This window comes from Mirounga angustirostris, unplaced genomic scaffold, assembly GCF_029215605.1.
Source record: "Mirounga angustirostris isolate CCGP_5_RB_7025 unplaced genomic scaffold, mMirAng1.0.hap1 SCAF_1, whole genome shotgun sequence".
NCBI classification, from domain to species: domain Eukaryota; kingdom Metazoa; phylum Chordata; class Mammalia; order Carnivora; family Phocidae; genus Mirounga; species Mirounga angustirostris.
The window spans coordinates 140,181,544-140,205,095 of record NW_026991709.1 but is presented as its reverse complement, the minus strand read 5'-3'; the positions used below and the strand labels follow the sequence as shown (position 1 = coordinate 140,205,095).

Here is a 23,552-nt window from a genome sequence, read left to right as displayed (position 1 = left end):
TTAGATGATATCTTGAAATGCTTAATTTTATAGATAAATATGAATGCAATAATTTCTGTGTTGTTTTCAATTATATTCAATTATAGTCCAATTATATTTTCAAGTAATGTAATGTTTGTTATTTATTTTCTTATAGCTCTATCATCCCAATGTTGTACGCTATTACAAAACATTTCTGGAAAGTAAGTATGAGTTTTCAGGATATTTCTAATTAAGGAAAAGTATCTATATTATATATTTCTATATTAGAATGTCACAAAATAAACTTAATTCTTTTCTTTTTTTCCAACTATTTTCTTTATTTGTGGAAGATCTTGTGCATCACTTTTTTGATCAGTGAAACAGTAATATAATAATCAATGGCCTACAGATAGTTATAAAATACTTAGACTCCGATATGAAAGACACTGCATGAACAAAGCAAAATAGTTATTATAGCTATTTTCTTACATACACACACACAAAACCATAGTAGGATCAGGAGAGCAGCAAACTAAAGGATAATGGCATATTTAAGACAAAATTAAAAATTGTTTTCATTGACTCAGATGACATTTTTCACCCCCCTAATAAATTGGGAGTGGCTACATCTTTGAGATTTATTTTACGTAAAGTTCAGGTAATTACCACAAGGTGGCGGTGGAGCCCTGACTGATTCTGCAGGCAGGCCCTCTTAGGTGTAAGGAGGATGGATTATTGAATCAAAAGGTTGAGATAAAGCCAAACTCAGTCACATGCTTAAAACAATATAGGACCTTTGACGGAAACAATAAAAGTACTGATAAACCTTAATGTGCATCACATACGAAGTTTCAAAGTAAGTTGTTTGGAGGAAGATTTAAAGAAGTACAAGGCAATGGTTGGGACTTCCTCATTGCCTCTTTATAAATGCTATTATTAGGCAAACCTATTGTGTACTGTGGCATTTTATGATTTTACCCATCTCCCTTCCCCTAGCTGACTCAGAGGAACCCAGTGCTGAAACTCCAGTAAATCCTGCTCCCTTGATATTAGAATTCTTGATAGTAGAATATATTCTCATAATTTAGTGCATATCCCATTAGAGATGAAGATTGGCTTCTGACTTGCACTACGGAAGTGACACAACTTAGGCTAATTTAAAAACAAAATAAAACTTTTATAACCTGACATCTTCCAAAAAGAATTGGAAGTGGCTTAAAAATACATAAAATACGATAAACATAGATTAGGGAATTAGGGAATTATGGGATTAAGAGTACACTTATTGTGATGAGCACTGAGTATCGTACAGAATTGTTAAATCACTATACTGAACACCTGAAACTAATATAATACAGTATGTTAATTATGCTTCAATCAAAAAAGAAAAAATTAATATAAGAAAGGAAAAAATTAAGCTAGGAGTAAGATTAGTATATACACTGAGTATTTCTTGGGATGATAAACAATTGCAAATAATATAAATGTCTATCTTTAGGAGAATAAATAACGATCCATCTGTTGTGGAATACTATGCAGCCAGCAGAAAGAATGGCACGGATCTGTGTGTACTGTTAGGTCAGGCTGCTGAATGAAAAAGTATAAGTGGCAGAACATGTATAGTAAATATTTCATTTTTGTAAATATTGTGTATGTACATATTTTATATACATCCAGAACATCACAAAAGATACATATCACATATCATCATTAATAATTTCATATTGGTTTTGGAGGAGAAAGTAGAATTTACTTTGTTTCTTGACATCCAAAGCAAAGAGATGAATGCAATCAGTTATGAGATTCCCAGTGCCCATAAGATAAAGCCAGTAGAAGTCCAGCTTTCTCTGCTATAGAGGGGCACGACAGAAATTTCTGTACGGGTTGTTTTCTCAGCTGTGTCATTGCAAGACCATGGCATGATTCCATTGTAAAATTCTGTGAGGTACATCTATGAAACCATCAAACAGTAGTTTAAAATGCAATTTTCTGAATTTCTGACATGATTTAAGGGTAAATTTTATTTTATTTTATTTTATTTTTTTTAAAGATTTTATTTATTTGAGAGAGAGAGAGAATGAGAGACAGAGAGCATGAGAGGGAGCAGGGTCAGAGGGAGAAGCAGACTCCCTGCCAAACAGGGAGCCTGATGCGGGACTCGATCCCGGGACTCCAGGATCATGACCTGAGCCGAAGGCAGTCGCTTAACCAACTGAGCCACCCAGGCGCCCTTAAGGGTAAATTTTAAACTACTGATAGAAAAGGTGGGTTTACATGTTCTTCAGGAAATGCTCCATGACTAGGCATCATTTACTTGTTCTCTTTGGCCACTCCCAACTGTTCCCATCTTGGCGTACAGAGAAAATGATAATATTTGCCAGCATAAACTTATGCTAGGAGGTAGTCCATAACCGAAAGGGACTGTTGCTGGGCTCCAGGATCCCCAAGAGGCCCTCACCTCCACTGTTTCCAGGACTGACTGGGTCCATATCTTAGCACGTCTCCAATTCCTTAGTGCTGTGCCCTGCACACACGTTGGGAAGCTCGGATTCTAATTCATGTTTTTTTCTAAATATATTGAATTTAAATTTCTATTATCTCTTCCTTGTTTTCTTATAGATGATAGGTTGTATATAGTTATGGAACTTATAGAAGGGGTCCCTCTTGGAGAACATTTCAGTTCTTTAAAGGAAAAACAGCATCATTTTGTTGAAGAAAGACTATGGAAAATATTTATACAGGTACACTTTTGTTTTCGTTAATTTTTTTTTTTTTTTTTTTTTTTTTTTTTTTTTTTTTTTACCAAACAGTAAATTTCTGAGCTGATTTCTTAGAGATGTGTATAGTGGTCATCAGTGGTGGTATGTATATTGGGGGATATAAAATTTGTTTTTTATTTGCTCTTTCAAGCTGTGCTTAGCTCTCCGGTACTTACACAAGGAGAAGAGGATTGTGCATAGAGATCTGACACCAAACAACATTATGTTGGGGGATAAGGACAAAGTAACAGTTAGTAAGTATAAGAATCTTAAAATTTTTAATTTAGGAATTCCTGAATATTATTCAAGAGCAGAGTTGTTCAATAGAAGTTTCTGCACTCAAGGGAATGTTCTGTATCTGCATTGTCCAATATGTGGCTGTTGGGCACTTGAAATGTGGTTAGTGTGACTGAGGATGTGAATCTTTTTTTTTTTTTTTAATTTTTAATTAATATATAATGTATTATTAGTTTCAGGGGTACAGGTCTGTGTTTCATCAGTCTTACACAATTCACAGTGCTCACCATAGTACATACCCTCCCCAATGTCTATCACCCAGCCACCCCATCCCTCCCACCCTCCTCCATTCTAGCAACCCTCAGTTTGTTTCCTGAGATTAAGAGCCTCTTATGGTTTGCCCCCTTCTCTGGTTTCATCTTGTTTCATTTTTCCCTCCCTTCCCCTATGATCCTCTGTCTAGTTTCTCAAATTCCTCATATCAGTGAGATCATATGATACTTGTCTTTCTCTGATTGATTTATTTCGCTTAGCATAATACCCTCTAGTTCCATCCACATAGTTGCAAATGGCAAGATTTCATTTTTTTGATGGCTGAATAATATTCCATTGTATATATATATATACACCATATCTTCTTTATCCATTCATCTGCTGATGGACATCTATGCTCTTTCCATAGTTTGGCTGTTGTGGACATTGCTGCTATAAACATTGGGGTGCATATGCCCCTTCTGATCACTACATTTGTATCTTTGGGGTAAATACCCAGTAGTGCAATTGCTGGGCCGTAGGGTAGCTCTGTTTTCAACTCAATTGCACCCAAAACCATAAGATACCTAGGAATAAATCTAACCAAAGAGGCAAAGAACCTGTACTCATTAAACTATAGAATACTCATGAAAGAAATTGAGGAAGACACAAAGAAATGGAAAAATGTTCCATGCTCATGGATTGGAAGAACAAATATTGTGAAAATGTCTATGCTACTTAGAGCAATCTACAGATTTAATGCAATCCCTATCAAAATACCATCAACTTTTTTCAAAGAAATGGAAAAAATAATCCTAAAATTTGTATGGAACCAGAAAAGACTCCGAATAGCCAGAGGAATGTTGAAAAAGAAAAGCTAAGCTGGTGACATCACAATTCCAGACTTCAAGCTCTATTACAAAGCTGTCATCATCAAGACAGTATGGTACTGGCACAAAAACAGACACATAGATCAATGGAACAGAATAGAGAGCCCAGAAATGGACCCTCAGTTCTATGGTCAACTCATCTTCGACAAAGCAGGAAAGAATGTCCAATGGAAAAAAAGACAGTCTCTTCAAAAATGGTGTTGGGAAAATTGGACAGCCACATGCAGAAGAATGAAACTGGACCATTTCCTTACACTACACACAAAAATAGACTCAAAATGGATGAAAGACCTAAATGTGAGACAGGAGTCCATCAAAATCCTTGAGGAGAACACAGGCAGCAACCTTTTCGACCTCAGCCACAGCAACTTCTTCCTAGAAACATCGCCGAAGGCAAGGGAAGCAAGGGCAAAAATGAACTATTGTGACTTCATCAAGATAAAAAGCTTTTGCACAGCAAAGCAAACAGTCCACAAAACCAAAAGACAACGACAGAATGGGAGAAGATATTTGCAAATGACATATCAGATAAAGGGCTAGTATCCAAAATCTATAAAGAACTTCTTAAACTCAACACCCAAAGAACAAATGATCCAATCAAGAAATGGGCAGAAGACATGAAGAGACATTTCTGCAAAGAAGACATCCAAATGGCCAACAGACACATGAAAAAGTGCTCAACATCACTCGGCATCAGGAAAATCCAAATCAAAACCTCAATGAGATACCACCTCACACCAGTCAGAATGGCTAAAATTCAGGTCAGGAAATGACAGATGTTGATGAGGATGCGGAGAAAGGGGAACCCTCCTACACTGTTGGTGGGAATCCAAGCTGGTGCAGCCACTCTGGAAAACAGTACGAGGATGTGAATCTTAAATTCTATCAAATTTTAATGAAGTAAACACCCCTATGTGACTGGTGGCTACTGTATTGGACAGTCACTAGTGTAGTTCTTGATTGAATTGTATTTTGCCCATATGAGAGAATAAAGTACTGTTCGGATATTTAAGTATTTAACTCCCAATTCAATGGTTGCTAGGTTTTTTTCCTCTCTATAGAACACTACTTCATCAGCAAAAGCTTTTATGACTACCACATAGGCACATTGTTTTGAACTATTTTAATATAGTCTGTACCATATGGGTGACAAGTATACATATCAAGGGCTGTGAAAAAATCTAGGCATTTGTATATTTTAGCATCAGTTTTTATCAAAATATTTTCAACTGATACAGGTAGGCCTAATGTTGGCTAAAATTTTACAAGTGAGGAGGTTAATTTTTTCCCCACAATTGTATAATTCTCAATCATAACTTAAAATTAACTTTTTAACCTAGATTGATAATTTGCATTCTCCTGTTCTTCTTCACTCATGAACACTTGTGTTACTCTCATGGACTATTAATCTTTCACCAACTATAAGTAAGGATATACATATCTAAATCAGTAGTTTCTAGATTTTTTTTGCTCATGACATTCCATCAGTAAAATATTTTTTGTAATATACTGCCAATGTATATATGCTTACTTATAAATTCTATACCTATATCACTGTACAGTTATTCAATATAAAGTACACAAAGTCTACAAATAAAATATAAAGGGGTGCACTAAAAAATCAAAATAAAGGTTTCAATACTTTTTCCTGCCCTCCAGTGGATTGCCTTAGGCATTTCGCTTGGAGACCACTTCCCTAAATGTTATTGATGTGAGAGACACATGATAACATTTTAAGGCTGATTCTCTTCGTTTTAGTAGAATCTAATTCTTCATAAAGGCAATTCCAAATGTGCACCTTTACCATCACCACGTGTCTTCAGTAACAACAATTAGATTTACTGTCCAGATTTTTCTAAGAGCATCCTATATTAGTTTAAAATATAAAAAGCAGCTCCAAACAGGAACTCTATAGATAACTTCCAATGCAAAGTTACTTGGAAATATTTCCAGGCCAGTGCTTTGTGAAATATAAAATGAGACCAAATAATTGTGAATCTTCACCTTGGACACACATTTGCTTGATTATTTGAAATTAATTATAATTTTGTTTGCCATAAGCTTTCATTTTTTTTCCTTTTTTATAAATTAGACTTGTGTTTCCTTAAGAATTTTTCCTATTTATATACCTATAGGTATTTTAATTTATAAGTTAATGAGAATTAATAGAAATCAAATTTATTATACCTATATATTATTAAATAGGAATGAACAGATTTGTTTTGTTTTGTGTTAGTATATGATGCCTTTGATGGCTATTCAGGCCACGTTTCTGAGTAATAGCTAACCTTGCATTTTATTTTCTTACTAAGATCAGCTGTAATCATTTCCTTGGTTACATTTAATACATTGAGGTTAATATTTTATTTTAGTAGCTTGATTTCTTTTCTATCTAAGCTTATTAAATTTTATATTTATCTTCTGTAATCAGTACTGCATATCAAAATAGTTTACAAAATAAAATAGTGCTAAAAATCTTATAAACTCTTAACTCTTTGCAATCCCCAGTTCTCTGTTTTCTGAAAAATTTAATTCTCTTTAGTTTCTTCTGGCATTTGATTTTCCATTGTGATAGTTGAGGATTTAGTTTTCTTATTTTTTCTTCTTCCCCATCTACCATCCTGCCAATATAGTTATTGCACAATTTGAAGTTAAATTAATATTTAATATTTACGTTATTACTGTATAATTCCTGTTCAATGTTGATCACCTTTCCTTTCTCGTAGACCTTTCTATTTTTCTTGGAGCTAATAATTGCCTTCTTTTTTGTTTGTTTTCTTAATTTTCTATGTAGGTATTATTTCTTCTTCCCAAGTCTTCCAAAAAGATTATAAAAGCCCTCTCTGTACATTTCCATGTGGTCAAACATGGCAGTTACTTTCAATTTTGTTTTCCTGGACATCCAGCTGCTTGCTGCAATGTAGATTGGATTTTAATTTAGGTCTGCTGCATGGCCATTGTCCTGGAACTTACATTTGCTTCTTTTCTAATTGGAGTCTTTTTTATGTTCTGTGATTTCCCCTTTCTTTTTTCTTTCTTTCTTTTTTTCCTTCCTTCCCTTCTCTCTTTCTTCCTTTCTTTCTCCCTTTTTCTTACTTTCTTTTGTTCTTTTGTTCTTTCTTGCTCCCTCCCCCGCTTCCTCCTCCTCGTCTCTTCCTTCCTTCCTTCCTTCCTTCTGTCCTTCCTTCCTTCCTTCCTTCCTTCCTTCCTTCCTTCCTTCCTTCCTTCCTTCCTAGTTTTCATTTAAATTCCAGTTAGTTAACATACAGTGTAATATTAGTTTCAGGTGTAGAATTTAGTGATTCATCACTTACACACTCTTCTTTTTTAACTCTCCTGCTGTGCTGAAGTGTATCTTCTAGTACTTTCCTTAAAAAGAATGTTCTGAATCTTACAATTTTTGGATGCTTGTGTGTCACAAAATATTTATAGGAGACTTTGTACTCTATTGGGTGGGTGTAGTATTCTCAGATAAAAGTCATTATCCTTTCAAATTTGAAGGCATTACTTCAGTCTTCTGGTATCCAGTTTTGCTGTTTGGAAAGCCAATGCTGTTTTGATTCCCATTACTTGATATATTAGCTCTTTTATTTATCTAGAAAATTTTAGGTTCTCTTCATCCACAGCTTTGGGTGGGTCTCTTCGTTCAGTGTATTTGGAACTAAGTGTGTACTTCAATACTGGAAGCTAAAACTTCAGTCTTGGGAAATTTTCCTGCCTTATTTTTTCATTATTTTTCTCCCTTCTTTACTTTCTAGAATTCCCATTAGTCTTGGATCTATATGCTAAATAATATCCTAATTTAAAAATAATTATTCTCTTAGTTTTCAGCTCTCTTTGTTCTACTTCAGTTATTTCTTCAACTTAATTTTCTCATGCTTCTATTGAATATTTAATTTTGATTTTCACATTTTTTAATTTCCCCTTTTATCTTGTTCTTTATTTCATTTTCATGGAATCCTGATTTTATTCTCTCTCAAGGTAATGTAGACTTTTCTTTTTAGCACCCTGCATTGTTTCTTTATCTTCTGGTTCCATCCCCCACCCCCCCACCCCCACCACCAATCTCTCTGTCCTAATGGAGACTTTTCTCAAATGTCTATTGATCCTGGGCTGACAAAGACACTAAATAAGCTGTTGGAAGCTCTGTGGGTTCCAGCTAAGGCTGCCATCTGTAAACTTCATTAGAGCACAATGACATTTTTCTTTGGAAACCCCCAAAGTTTTTACCTAAACTTTTTCCAGAGAATGCATCTCCAGTATCTTGACTGAGGCAATGTCTATCTGTTGCTGTCATTTGGGGAGTGGTGTGGACAAAGGGGCCTCAGGTAGTTATGTTCAGTTGATAGGTTTTCCCTGAATTCCTATGGGTTCACCCACACTCTGCTTTGTTTCTTTCTGGTTCAGTCAGTGTTTCTGGAAAATAAATCTCTCTTTTTCTGCTAGTGGCAGGGGGAACTCAATAACTGAGGAGTGTCATATGTGAATGTGGGGAGGGACCTGTGGACTTGATCTTAACTCTGTCTTTTGAGCTTTTTTTAACTTCACTTATCCTTGTGTGGCACACTGGGCTCTGCAGGGTGAATGGGCTCCCTTTTGGCCGTCTTATTCTCAGACTCATGGTTTGGGACTTCTGCTCGGTACATTCTCCAACTATTTTCCATCTTACAAAAATTCATTGGAATATCTTATCCTCTGTTGTCACCAAGCCCATTCTCATTGTCCTTGTGAGTTAGTAATTTATACAGAAAATTGATTTCCCTTCATTTTAGCAAGATTTTGAGAGCTAGAAGACATACACAATCTACCTTTTTTTTTTTTTAAGATTTTATTTATTTATTTGTCAGAGAGAGCACAAGCAGGGGGAGCGGCAGGCAAAGGGAGAAGCAGGCTCCCTGCTGAGCGAGGAGCCCAATGTGGGACTCACTCCCAGGACCCTGAGATCATGACCTGAGCCAATGGCAGACTGAACCACTCAGGTGTCCTGATCAATCTACCTTTTAAACCCAAATGGGCAGTACATTATTAAGTCTATACATTATATATGACAAAATATCCCACTTTCATTTTTACTCTAACTTAAAAAATATGTATTTTTTTCTTTTTTTAAATTTTATTTTATTATGTTATGTTAGTCACCATACATCATTAGTTTTTGATGTAGTGATCCATGATTCATTGTTTTCGTATAACACCCAGTGCTCCAAATTGTAAAAGACTCTCTAGAAAAAAAGTTATTTTGTTTACAAGGATAAATAAACTTTTATTTTGCTTTTCTCTTTCCTGCTCCTCATCACCATTCTGCCCAACCTTTTTCTTATTAATATTTATTAGACTTATACTTAAGTGTTATTAACCTAAAAATTATGTTCAACTTTCAAAACTTTTTAGCATTAAATGAGGCAATATTTTTCTAGTTTCAGATAAAGAATCAGTGATATACCTCAGAACAGAATCTTATCCTAATCTAGTTTCTTTCCATTAAAGCAATTACATAGACAGGGTGTCGATGTGCTATTGTCATTTTCAATGAGTATAAAATGATTTTATGACTAAAAAGATAATCCAAAGAGACTTGATATCACTATTTTAAAGATATTTTAAATGTAATAGTGATGAAAATATTTTTCGGTGTCTATCACTATTGGTATAAATGTGGACTTCAGAGACTCTTATTTTTATGACATGTATGGTTAAATTAAAATCTTATAGCATTAATTTGAAACCAAATTTAGAAGATGCCCATATTTTGGGAGGTTGAAACAAAACTGCAATTCATGGAGCCTATAAAAATAGGCTGCAGTTGGGCACCTGGGTGGCTCAGTTGGTTAAGCGACTGCCTTCGGTTCAGGTCATGATCCTGGAGTCCCTGGATTGAGTCCCGCATCGGGCTCGCTGCTCGGCAGGGAGTCTACTTCTCCCTCTGACCCTCCCCCCTCTCATGTGCTCTCTCTCTCATTCTCTCTCTCTCAAATAAATAAATAAAATCTTTAAAAAAAAAATAGGCTGCGGTGTATGTGGAATCATGTCACCACAAAGGGGCAGCCTTGTCATATTTTATTTTTCTCTTCTCTTGTGCTAGAAGGCTTTACTCCCAGGAAAGAAACATGGCATCGACAAGTGATGTTTAAGATGCATGAGACAAAATGTACTGAAAATGTAACCAGACAAAAAAGCTTTAGAAAAATCAAAATTTCCCTCTTCTTCTCTTTTTCTTAATGTAGATGAGTTAGATGTTTTAAAATTGCGGTTGGTGTGCAATTATTTATAGTAAGCACACTAGCTGGGAATTTGCCTTCATGAGGCAGCAGAATAGAGAGTACTAACTTTATATTAATATACTAATATTTAGGTATGTGTGATTTTACAAATGGTATCTAATTTTAATGTCTAAATATATTTCCATTTAAAAGACTGTATATTTTAATGTCTTGTTCTGTGAAACATGTCCAGGTCTTGCCTCTGCACTTATTTTCAACCTTGGATGCCACGCACCTGACTCAGTGGCACACTAAGCAAAGCACAGTCAAGGTCAGCTCTAAGTGCTGCCGCCTGTCAAGTAAGACCTACACTGTGCCATCCCATCATAGAATGGCTCTGAAGTAGGGGATGTGCTGATAATGAACTTGCTCGCAGATCCACCATTTCGTATTTCTTGACCTTTTCAAATACCCACATTTTAATGTAAGCCTCTCATGCTCCCATTTCCCCCTTGATCCCAAATTAAAAAAAAAAAAAAAGAAAGAAAAGAAAAGAAAAAGGAAAAAACAAAACTCAATCAACTATGGTAATAGATTTCAGACATGGGCTTTAGTGCATGACTCAAGAGGTCACATGTTCATTCTGCAACCAAACAGGCTGTGCACATTTCTACATGTTTCTCAAATGATATTTGGCTGTTGCTACTGGTAATAACAAGAAAAAATACTTGATTCAGTGGAACATTTATCAAAGGCTCAAGTGCTTATCAAATGCCATCATATGCCAGGCATGTCGGGGTGGATATTAGATGAAAGCCATGTTCTCTGTCCCTTGAAATCTCAGTCTTATGGGGAAGACTTGGAGTTCTTCACTCAGCAGTTAACTCCTGAGCTACTACATCCAGCAATGGACAAGACAAGTATGACAGATGTGGTCACTATCTTCATGGAGCTTCTAGTTGTATTACAGGGTGATAAAGACTAGAAAGTTGTCTATGCAAAATATTATTATATTAGTTGGGGTAGGTCAGGTTATGCTGCAGTAACAAGTGACCTGAAAGTTTCAGTAGCTTAAAACAGTGGCAAACCACAGCCTGTGGGACAAATCCAGCTGTGGCCTGTTTTTGTATGTCCTGTGAGCTAATGATGGCTTTTATTTTTTTAGATAGTTGTTAAAAAAAAAAAAAAAGAATATGTGACAAAGATCACATGTGGCTCTTGAAGCCTTAACTATTTATTATCTGGCCATTTACAGAAAAACTTTATCCTTGGGGCACCTGGCTGGCTCAGTTGGAAGAGCATGCCACTCTTGATCTCGGGGTCCTGAGTTTCAGCTCCATGTTGGGTGTAGAGAGTACTTAAAATAAATAAACTGAAAGTTATAACCCACTATATATTTAAAAAAAAGAAAAGAAAACATTTGCCCACCCTGGCTTAAAACAGTAAGGTTTCTATCTTAGCTCATACTGTGTGGGCAATATAGGTCACTAAGGGTGCTGTGCTCAGAGACCCAGGCTGGCTCCTATACACCTGCTTCAACATTGCAGAGGCAGGAAAGAGAAAGCATGGAACCATACCTCAGCTCTTAAAACTGCCCAGACTTCATGGGTAAAAGCAAGTCAAGTTTAAAAGGGTGAAGATGTGTTTCTCCTCCCCAAAGAAGATAGTCTATCACAACTCTCAGGCACAGGGGAAAATGTGATTGACTCTCTCTGTGGGGTTTTCAGGTGAGGAGTTGAGCAGGAAAGCTTCCAGGCATGGAGTACAGCAATGCAGAAGGTTAGAGACCCGAAGCGCTACAGTGTGCCTACGCACTGGCATGATATTCAATGTGTCAAGACAGTAGACATTTTGGTGAGTAAGGAGCTTAGGCATTGATGTTTGGCCAGAGACTTATCTTTAGAAATTTCCAGACTGGAAATTATGTGATCAGATACAGGATGTGGAGGATAATTGTAATGGCAGGTGAGGGGTACCATAAGGAAAGACTTGAGACATCCCCAGTTTAGGAGATATATCAGTTAAGATCTGTTCAGATGCAAAAAGCCAGACTAACAATGGCTTATGCCATAAGGACATGTAATTATCTCATAACAAGAGGTCTGGAGGTGAGCAGTTCTAGTACTGGTTTAACAATTCAAGGAGGTCAACCATGATCTAGGCATTTCTGTCTTTTCTCTCCATTATCCTCAGCAGATTAGCCAGAGCTCTAGGCATCATTACCAAACTCAGACAGGAAGTAGGATGGCAGCTAGGTTAAAAAAAATTCTGTTCTTCAAATGGCTATTTCCTTTTATCATTAAAGGAAATCTTTTGCAGGGGGGTCCCATTATATGTCTTAGATTCTGTTGGCCAAAGCCAAGTTATGTTAGCACCCCCAGCTATAAGGGAGACTGTTTAGGTGAGCTTTCAGCCTCTATAGTTGGAAAAAAGAAAAGGGAAAAGGGGTAGCTAATGGCTTTTTGAGAGCTAGTCAACAGTATTTGCCGCCAAAGACTCTTGCAATTGTCCAGGAAAGATGTAATGTGGGCTTTACCTATGGCAGCAGCGGAAGAGGGTACAGCGGAAGGTTTAGATTCAGCAGTTATTTGAAAGATTTTGTGCCTAGTTAGAGGTGTGAGAACAGTGAGAAAGAGTCTGAGTTTGTGAAGATTGTGACACCAGAGAATTGGGTGAGGGGATTTAAGGTGTAAGGTTTTGGACATACTGCTTTACAAATCTGATCATATCCTTTCCTGGTTAAAGTCCTTTAGGTAGCTCCCTATGACATTCCTTAGGGCACCCAGAGTCCTTCCTTCATGATCTCACCTTTGCTCTTTGCTCTAGCCTCATGGGACAAATTGCTCCTTCCTGAACAGACCAGGCTGTGGTCCTATATCTCTGTGACTTCCAACGTAGTGCTCTCTCTGCCTGGAATGTCCTCTGCTACTCAATTCAAATGCCATTCCTCCAGGTGGCATCTTTGATGTCCACATCTGATAGGTTCCATTTCTGGGCTCCTTCAGTATACCAGGCTTGCCTTTCTCAGCATATAGGGCAATTGCCATTCTCTCTTTGAGGTAAAGGAAACTGGTTTCCTTGGCTTTCTTTCTTGGAAAGCACTTTATAATATTTATTGACTAAATGGGCAGATGAATGAATGAATGAACAAATGAACTAAAACACACCCAGGTAGAAATATTTAGAAGCCAGTTACAAATAAAAAATAATGATTAGGGAAGATACTTGGGTTTGAGATCTTGATCTGACAGCTAAGATTTTGTGGGAAGAGTGTTTAATATAAGAGAAATTGAGAATTAAAGTGAAAATCCAGTGCATACAAGGGGAAAGTTACAAGCGGTTCCCAATGGCATCGCAGCAAATACTATAACCCAAAGTATGAAAGGAAAAAGTTTACTTTCTTGAGTGCCAACAAAGTTTGAGAAATCAAATTAGACCTCTCTTGTATTGCTAGAATCTTGGCATTTTCATTGCTTTCTAGAGGATTAGAGGATTTTAATTGTTATTGTTTAGCTCAATTGCTGCTGAGAAATCTGTGTCATAACAGGAAAAATGAATTAGTGTTACACTTCTGATAGGGAAGTCAGAGTCCTTATATGCATATTATCTCATATGCCTCTAAAATCTCCTGGCTAAATAGGCACATAATGAGTCTGTAGCTTTTGTAGGTCTCTTGACCTTTCTTTGAACCTGTTGTGTTGTTTACTTTTCATTAACCAGATATAGTATCTATTTGGGTCTAAGCCAACCCAGAGCTTTGAGTGTTCTTAAAAGACTACAGAATATTGAGTCACTTGTATTGCATACCCTCATATAGAATCTGTGTGGTAAGGGTAGCCACACAATTTCTAGAATTTTTCTCAGTCAACAAATTGCCTTCATATCACTAGGAAAGCAAGAATATTTTCTGTCAAGCCCACCAGTTTCCTTATATTGCTATTAGGTCATGTGAAATAAGGAAATATTGAAGCAAAATTCAGTCAAATCTAATTTCTAAAAAATTTTCTAAGATTCTCACACCGCCAGCGGGTCAATCTGCAATTCTGAGATTTGAGTAGCAGTTGGCTTCCATGAAAAGATGAGAATGGCAGTCCCAAGAAAGTCCGAGCAGAACGTCCTGAAAGTGCTGGTCTTGACCAAATGATTGCTATGCTCTCCTGGTGGGACGGACTCACCATAACTGACTGCATAAGTGAATAAGGAGGCCTTGAATCTTTACCATCTTAGGAAAAAATTAGAACTAAAATCTTTCCAATGTTGGGTTTATAAGACCTATAAAAACACCAAAAGACCAAGGATAATAAAGTTTATTTTAGTGTGTGTTTTCATATGGGCATATTGGGTTATCATTTAGTTCTCTGAGAAATTTTTAATGTAAAGGGTAGAATCTGATGTGTTCTGGACATGTTATTTTCATTCTGTGAGTTTTCCCAAAGTGTGCTCTGAAACAGCATGGTGAGTGGGTGGGAGTGTCTATTTTTACACAGACTAATTCAACAGTGCATGGTACTACACATTTGATCAGTCTGCCCAGCCTCCTAAGTGTACTGAAGCCACTGGAGCCTTTTGGACTCTATAATCATGCCATAAACAGTGCGTGTGTGTGTGTGTGTGTGTGTGTGAGAGAGAGAGAGAGAGAGAGAGAGAGAGTATGAGAAAGAGCAAGAGCCTGACTTCCTGTTTTTATAAGAATCTGACCCTTAGCACTCCTACTTAATATTAGAACCCCGTGTTTATTTTATTTATTTTTTTAAAAGATTTTATTTATTTATTTAATTGACAGAGAGAGAGAGAGGGAGACAGCGAGAGAGGGAATATAAGCAGGGGGAGTGGGAGAGGGAGAAGCAGGCTCCCTGCGGAGCAGGGAGCCCAATGCAGGGCCCAATCCCAGGACCCTGGGATCATGACCTGATCTGAAGGCAGACACTTAACGACTGAGCCACCCAGGCACCCCAGAATCACGTGTTTAAAGTTTCATTCATTATTCCAAGTAAGAGTAACCAGCCCACTTTGGAAAATGATTTTAGAAGAGCCCATATTTAGTAAGGACATTGGTTTCCCCAAGAATCTAGTCTACTGATAGATGTCCTAGAAATGATGTTTGTGTACTAAAGATATGGAGTTACCTAGAATTCAGGAAGTACTTTTATATCAGGTGTTGAATTTTTCATCCTACAACTCTTTGTTATAATAATTACATCAATAAAAATCCATCAAATAATGATGCTGTTGAGAAAGAAAAATGCTTTTACTCTCTCTCATCCAGGGAAGAGCCTGCACTGGGGAAGGAAGCTTTGGAAGAGTGGGTGGCACAATGGAAGAGCTCACATTAAGAATTTGAGTGGCCTTCAGAGGAGGAAGTGCCAATGAGGCAGGGGTTTGTTGAGCATCTTTTCGAGAACTCCTTTTCCCCCCACAGAGCCCTGCATGGAGAGGATGTTACTGATGATCTTGTCACTGTGGAAGTTGGAGGTTGGCCTTCATTTACTGAGGCAGAAGGAAAGAGAAGAGAGGTAGATGGGCGAGTTTGCAAGGTGGACATCTTTCTGAACTATTATACAGTTGTGTTCAAGTAGATGCCTTTGTCATTGCGTGGCACTATAGAGATTTCAACTGATCATTTCCTGAAATTTCACAGTCATTCATGGTTTTTATTTTACTCAGGGAAGACGTTTTTATCATGGTGAAAATTTTAGCTGTGCTTTGAAGGAAAGGAGTAACTACCCATAGCTACATCTCTTAAGCACTTAGTGTGGGATGAAAATTATATGTTCATTACCTCATCCAATATCTGAGGCACCTTCCATCCTCACAGATAATGAAAAGAGTTAGAGAGGTTAGAAAACTCACTTAAATCACCCAGCTAATAGGTTGAAAGTGCCAGGGATGAACTATATCTGGCTCTAGTGTTCATCGCTTCATCAACTCTCTTTATAGTATTCCCCCAGAAAGATCAATTCGGGTAAAGAAAAAGGCATCCCTGAGGCATGGGGTGCTCATAATCAAGTATTGTGTTGCATGAATTGGATGAATCCAATAGTTTTGTTGAGGTGGACATTTTAATTTGGGCCATATTGACAGGGATCAGTCATCTGAACATGGCCTGCAGGGTCTTGCATCATCTGGCCATGCCCCTGATTGTCTACCCTCCAGCCAACCTAGCCTTTTTTCAGTTCTTCAGTTGACCATGCTCCCTTGATCACAGGACCTTCTCTCAGTTCCTTAATGGATCATGTTTCCTTGATCACAGGACCTTCTCTCAGTTCCTTAATGGATCATGTTTCCTTGATCACAGGACCTTTGCACATGCAGGTTCCTCTGCTGGATGTCTTTTCCACTTTCTCTTCTTACCTAGTTAACTCCTGTCTTCTGTTACATATTCCCTCAATCACCATTTTGTCACAGATTTTCCTGATCTGCTATGTTTGCTATGTTACTCCCTCATAGTATCATAGATCTACCTGATCTTTAGTGATCTTATCACAATTATAAATTTATATATGTGATGCTTTGTTTAATGTGTATCTCTACCATTGGTCTCTATGGACTATGTCAATATGGATAGTTTCTGATCTGGTTATTGGAGAAATGGATGAATCAGTGAGTAAATGGAAAGTATTGAAGGCATAGGGCTGCTGGAAACTTTATAGATAATAGCAGTCAGGAGACATTCTGGCACTTCTATGGGGCTTGCTGTGATGAAGACAGGGGTTGGTAGATTATTCCATTGTTAAATACCCTGTGGAATGGATTAGAAGGAGAAGTTTTCTGATGAGATGCACCTAGGTTCTTGCAGGAAAAGGGAGGGCTTGGGCTCCTGGCACATTTAAACTGTGGTCACAGAATCAAAAGAAAGATTCAGATACAAGAGCTGAGGAGTTAATGAACATAGGAGCAAGAGAGAAGAGGCAGAGATTTCCAGCCCAGAAAATGGGGAAGATGAGATGCCTTCTGCTGCTTGGGGTATCCCGGATGACTGTGAATGATGAGCTCAGTCTGGGGTGCGAAGTGCCACGTATGAATGAATTGGCATGGCTTTGAATTTGGGAGCTACTGACACAGGTGGTGGATGAAAGCACCCTTTGGAGAGGGATAGAAATACCTTATAGCCCCTTGCAAAAGATAAGTGTCATAGGCTCTTTTTGAGAAAACAGAGTAGTTAAGTCATGGATCCAATGTCACATAGATAGTAAACGACAGAGCAAAAATCTAGGCACTCAACCAGAGACCACACACATTTTCCATCTGAAAGTTGACAGCTATAGGCTGTAGCATAAACAGGCTACAATTTTAGCATTTCCTGTATCATTCATTCTATCGAAGAGATTTTTTGGGGCATAATATGCTATATGTAAAATGTCATCTGTTGTCATTTTGTATTTCTATAATAACACATGAATACTTTTATGACCACAGTTTCTGAAATAAATCCTTTACCTCTGCTCCAAATATGATCACAAATGTAGAAAGAGTAATAGAAACATTACCACTACCACCAAAATCTTCCAACTGGCCAAACAATATTAGCTTTTGTTCTCTTTATGAATACTTTTCAACTATCTCTGTTTTTGCAGACATCTATCTGAGTTTCTGCCATTATCCACATTACATAGAGTGAGTAGAACCATTGTGAGTACCACTCCTTAGTTTTTGCCTTTCAAAATCAATGGCTTTTTTATAAAAATGAGAGTTTCTATGTAGCACTAAAACTAAAAGTCAAAGGATTATTTTAGATTCGAAGTACATGAAGTCTATGTGCTAAAATTATAATGAGCTCCTAAAAATATTGATATGCTATACTATTTCTACTAATTTTCTCCAATACACACGATGGAGGAATAGGAAGATTAAAGCAAGCCATCTAACTTATGAATAGTCCTTTTTTTTTTTTTTAAAGATTTGTTTATTTATTTGAGAGAGAGAGAGTGTGAGCGGAGGAGGAGGGATAAAGGGAGAGGGAGAGAGAAAATCTCAAGCAGACTTCCTGCTGAGCATGGAGCCCAATGTGGGGCACGATCCCAGAACTCTAAATTCATGACCTGAGCTGAAATCAAGAGTCAGATGCTTAACTGACTGAGCTACCCAGGCACCCCTAACTTGTGAATAATCTTAAAAACACTTTGTAAAGCTTAGCCATCTACTGTTTCTCATTACTCCTACTGGACTGAGAGGCTAGATAGATAGATAGATAGATAGATAGATAGATAGATAGATAGATAGATAGATGATAGATATGCATATACATTTGACCCTTGAACAACATGGGTTTGAACTGCACTGGTCCATTTATACATGGATTTTTTTCAGTAAAAGCAGTTCAGTGTTGTAAGTGTATTTTTTCTTCCTTATGATTTTCTTAATAACATTTTTTTGTCTACCTTTATTGTAAGAATACAGTATATAATACATATAATGTACAAAGTATGTGTTAGTTGACTGTTTATGTTACAAGGCTTCTGGTCCACAGTTGTCTATTAATAATTAAGTTTTGGGAGAATCAAAGTTATACATGAATTTTTGACTGTGCTGGGCGTTTGCACCCCTAACCCTCACATTGTTCAAGGGTCAACTATGTATCTATATATTTATCAAAAGATATAACTGTCAATATACAGTGATAACACAAAGTATGGATCTTGCATACTAGTTAGGAATGAATAGACCCTAAATACATAAATGAATATTAAACAAAAATAGAACCCTAGTCCCCTCATGGTCCCATTTCTGCTCCAACAAGATCAAACTATCATGAACCAGGAAAAACTCACCAAACTGCCAGCCCAAGTGTGCATTGGTGGGAAAGGAACTGCTTCCTGAAAGAAGGTGGTTCATAGAATGGCTACAGCAGATGATAAAAAGCTTCAGTTCTCCTTAAAGAAGTTAGGGGTAAACAACAGCTCTAATATTGAAGAAGTGAATATGCTCACAAACCAAAAAACAGAAATCCACTTTCACAACCCGAAAGTTCGGGAAGCCCTGGCAGCGAGCACTTTCTCCATTACAGGCCATGCTGAGACAAAGCAGCTGACAGAAATGCTACCCAGGATCTTAAACCAACTTGGTGCAGACAGTCTGACTAGTTTAAGAAGACTGGCTGAAGCTCTGCCCACACAATCTGTGGATGGAAAAGCACCACTTGTTACCAGAGAGGAGGAGGATGATGAAGTTCCAGATCTTGTAGAGGATTTTGATGAGGCTTCCAAGAATGAAGCAAACCAATGAATTGAGCCAACTTCTGAAGAAGATAAAACTCAAAGAAGTTACTGGGGGCTGCTATTTTATATTATGACTGCTTTTCAAGATTTTGCTCATGGATCTCATAAAATTTAGATTTTATCTATGTAATATTGAGAATTCCAATCCATGAACTTGGAGTTTCTCTCCATTAATTTTAGTCTTCTTTAATGACTCTAACAAAATTTTATAATTTTCCCTGCATAGATCTTTCATGTCTTTTGTCTGGATATTTGTTTCTCTGCCATTGTTCTAGTGTGTTCCCTTCTTCTTCTTCTTTGTCTCCATCTTCTTCCTCTTTATCTTCTTCAGAAGGAAAAAAGAAAACAGAAAAAATAAATATTTTTAAGGCCAAGTCCCTTGGACACTGCAGCTCTTTTCAGTGTTTTCTGAGACACAATTCATTCTTTGTCACTAATTAAGCTGAAGAAACCTGGGAATAAAGTTTGAAACAAGGTTAATAAAGTTCTTTGCCTCGTATATGACTTTATTTTTTATTTCATTGACACCGATGTGTACAAAGAAAGCAAAGTTGTTTATAGAAAGCTAATCATGGCATGTAATATGTCTGGTAATCTTTGATGAAATCTGATTAAAGATTTTAAGTGATTTTAAATGGCAGTATAATGTAAAAAAATCAGATAATGAAAGATGTGAATCAAATAAATGTAACAGAAGAGTAGGAAAGAAAGGGACATATTTATGATAGTATGGTCAAGAAAGACCTTTCTGAAAACCCAGATAATATATGGTCATTTATATACCCAGTAGGAATTTGGCTTTTAATCTTAGTATTTATTAGAAGTCTCTCTAGAATTTTAATTTTGTGAGTGGTGATCTCTGCTGTTGGTTTTTCCAAGATCATTTTGGCTCTGGGATGGAGAATTATGTTTTGGAGGGAGTGATAGAAGCATGAGTCCTCTTTAGGAGGTATTGTTCGGTAGCCTACGTGAGCGCTCATGGTGTTTTGGACTAAGGTGTTAGCAGTTGTATTAATTTTCATTACTGTGTAACAAATTGCTGTGAATTTAGCAGCTGAAGACAACAAACATTTATTTTCTCATCATTTCTGAGGAATCCAGGAGCAGCTTAGCTAGGTGGTTCTGGCTCAGGGTGTCTTATGAGATTTCAGTGAAGCTGTCAGCCTGGGCTGCATCTGAAGCCTTGACTCATATGGCTGGCAGGTAGGCTCTGGAGTTTGGCTGGAGCTGGGCCTCTCATCCTCCAGACTGCTCTTCTCTATCTGGCCTTTTCAGCAGAATAACCTGGACTATTTTACATGACTTGGGCAAGTATTTCTTAGCTACACCATCAAAACCACAATATATAAAAGAAAAATTAATTGAATTTCATCAAAGCTTAAAACTTCTGTTCTATGGAAGACATTAAGAGAATGAAAAGACAAGCTTCAGACTAGGAGAAAATATTTGCAAATCGTATACCTGATGAAGAATTTGTATTCAAAACTCAATCGTAAGGAAACAAACAACTCAATCAAATAATGGGTCAAATTTTGAACAGGTACGTCACTAAAGAAGATACACAGATGGCAAATAAGTACATGAAAAATGTTCAACACTATTAGTCATTAGGGAAGTGCAAATTAGAACTATACTGAACTATCACTACATACTTACTAGAATGGCTAATTAAAAAAAAAACAAAAACCCAAAAACCTGACAACAGGGGACCTGTCTGGCTCAGTTGGTAGACCATGTGACTCTTGATCTCGTGGTCATGAGTTCAAGCCCTACCTTGAGCCTAGAGCTTACTAGAGGAAAAAAAATCCTAAATAAATAAATAAATAAATCTGACAACACCAAATGCTGGTGAGGATTTAGAAGCAACTAGAACTCATACATTTCTGGTGAGAAAGCACTGGAAAATATTTTGGTTTGACAGTTTTTAAAAAACTTAAGCATACACTTATTGTATTATCCAGTAATCTCACTCCAATGAATCCCTTAAAAAAGAAATTAAAAATTATATTTGCAAAGATTTGTATGCAAGTATCGTACTTACTTGGACCTGTAGTACAATCTTGAATAAGAATGGTGAGAATGGATATTCTTTCCTTGTTTTTTGTTTTTTTTTCTTTTCTTTTCTCTTTGTATCCTTGAGTTAATATTGCCTTGTAATAATTTTTAATATCTTATAGGAAATTTTGTTGTCTCTTTTCATCAAAATCCATGGCTCCTTTTAGTCCTTTCTATTTCTATTAAGTGTGTTAATTTTATACTTAATTTGTGAAATTCTACCCAAAATATTTGGAGGCATTTGATTGGAATTATGTAAGTTAGTTTAGGAAGAATGACATCTATGTAATATTGAGAATTCCAATCCATGAACTTGGAGTTTCTCTCCATTAATTTTAGTCTTCTTTAATGACTCTAACAAAATTTTATAATTTTCCCTGCATAGATCTTTCATGTCTTTTGTCTGGATATTTGTTTCTCTGCCATTGTTCTAGTGTGTTCCCTTCTTCTTCTTCTTTGTCTCCATCTTCTTCCTCTTTATCTTCTTCAGAAGGAAAAAAGAAAACAAATATTTTTGCTTTATTTTAAAAATTCAGTTATTAAGGCACATTAAACAATTTGCTTATGTGACAATCTCTCCAACACGTATAGCAATATATTAACAAGATTGCCACATCTTTTATTTGTTTTCTTTTTAAAATAGATTTAATTGACATACACCATGTTATTACTTTCAGGTGTAAAACATAATAATTTGATGTTTGTATATATTGTAAAATGATCACCACAACAAATCTAGTTGACATCCAGCCTTGTTTTTGAACTTAAAGGAGAAATATTCACGTTAAGTAGAAAATTAGTTGTAGCTTTTTATAGATGCCTTTTATCAGGTTAAGGAAATGCATACCTATTTTTACTTTTCTGAAAAGAATAGATGTTGAATTTTGTCAACACCTTTTCATACATATGATCAAATGATTTTCCTTCTTTATGTGCTGATTTGACTTTGAGTTTTAAATGTTGAATCAGCCTTGTATTTCTGGCATAATGGCCCTTATATATTACCCTTTTTATCTATGTCTAGATTTTACTAGGTTATACTTTCTGTGTGTGTGTGTGTGTGTGTGCGTGTGTCTATTTTTATGGGCGATATTGTTCTGTGTTTTCCTTTTCTTTTAATGTCTTTGGCTTTAGTCTCAGAGTAATCTTGGCTTTATAAAATGAGTTGGGAAGTGTTCTCTTCTATTTTTTGGTAGAGTTTGTGCAAATTGATATTTATTCCTTAAATGTTAGAATTTGTTGTTGAAATGATCTGGGCCTGATTTTTCTTTGTTGGTAGTACTGTGTTTTGATAAGGATTTGGGGCTTTAGAATTACTACTCACATCTGACTGTTGATTTTTCCTTGTGAGACCTTGGGCAAGTTACTCAACTCTAAGTAAACTGAGCCTCAGTTTTCTCATTTATAAAATGGGTGGCTGCGAAGATTGAATAATGATATGGATCAGTTGTTCAACTTGTATTATCCTGCATTTACATATGTTAGCTTATTCAGATTTTGTTATTGTACCATATTACTTAAAACTATTTATGCTATTATAATCCTTGTTTTAGAGGTAAGAAAACTACTGCAAAAGGAGATTAAATAACTTACCCAGAGTTACTCTGGTAGCACATGATGGAGCCAGGATTTGAATTGAGGCTGGTTCCCAAGTTCTTGCTTTTAAGTGCTAAGCTGCACTAACCATAATAATACCAGTCTTCCAGGATTGCTAGCAGTATTCAACTAGGCAATTCATGTAAGCAGCTCAATTTGTGTTATTTCAAAGTTGTTGTTTAGTAAATAGGTATTGTTATTAATAATGTGAATTACTATTAGTTTGAAGTCTAGCTACTTTGGAATATTTTCAGCCTGAAAGACTATTAGTATAAATACATTATCAAATACCTTTATTTAAGTTCACTGAGGGGGCGCCTGGGTGGCTCAGTCAGTTAAGCATCTGCCTTCGGCTCAGGTCATGATCCCAGAGTCCTGGGATCAAGA

The 23,552-nt window shown here is 36.5% G+C and overlaps 2 protein-coding genes across 2 annotated transcripts in view; both read left to right on the top strand.

Annotated features, from left to right (window-relative positions):
• The window catches only part of NEK10 (NIMA related kinase 10), a 233,142-nt gene that overhangs the window by 68,958 nt on the left and 140,632 nt on the right, over nt 1–23,552 (top strand). Inside the window, exons 20-22 of the mRNA XM_045903905.2 lie at nt 137–182; nt 2,581–2,702; nt 2,872–2,974. Coding sequence (XP_045759861.2) covers nt 137–182; nt 2,581–2,702; nt 2,872–2,974 — 271 coding nt within the window. The remainder of the gene's footprint in view (nt 1–136; nt 183–2,580; nt 2,703–2,871; nt 2,975–23,552) is intronic.
• LOC123834376 (transcription factor BTF3-like) lies at nt 18,766–19,965 on the top strand. Its single transcript, XM_064575989.1, has one exon. The coding sequence runs from the start codon at nt 19,135–19,137 to the stop codon at nt 19,519–19,521; it is 387 nt and encodes a 128-aa protein (XP_064432059.1). The 5' UTR covers nt 18,766–19,134; the 3' UTR covers nt 19,522–19,965.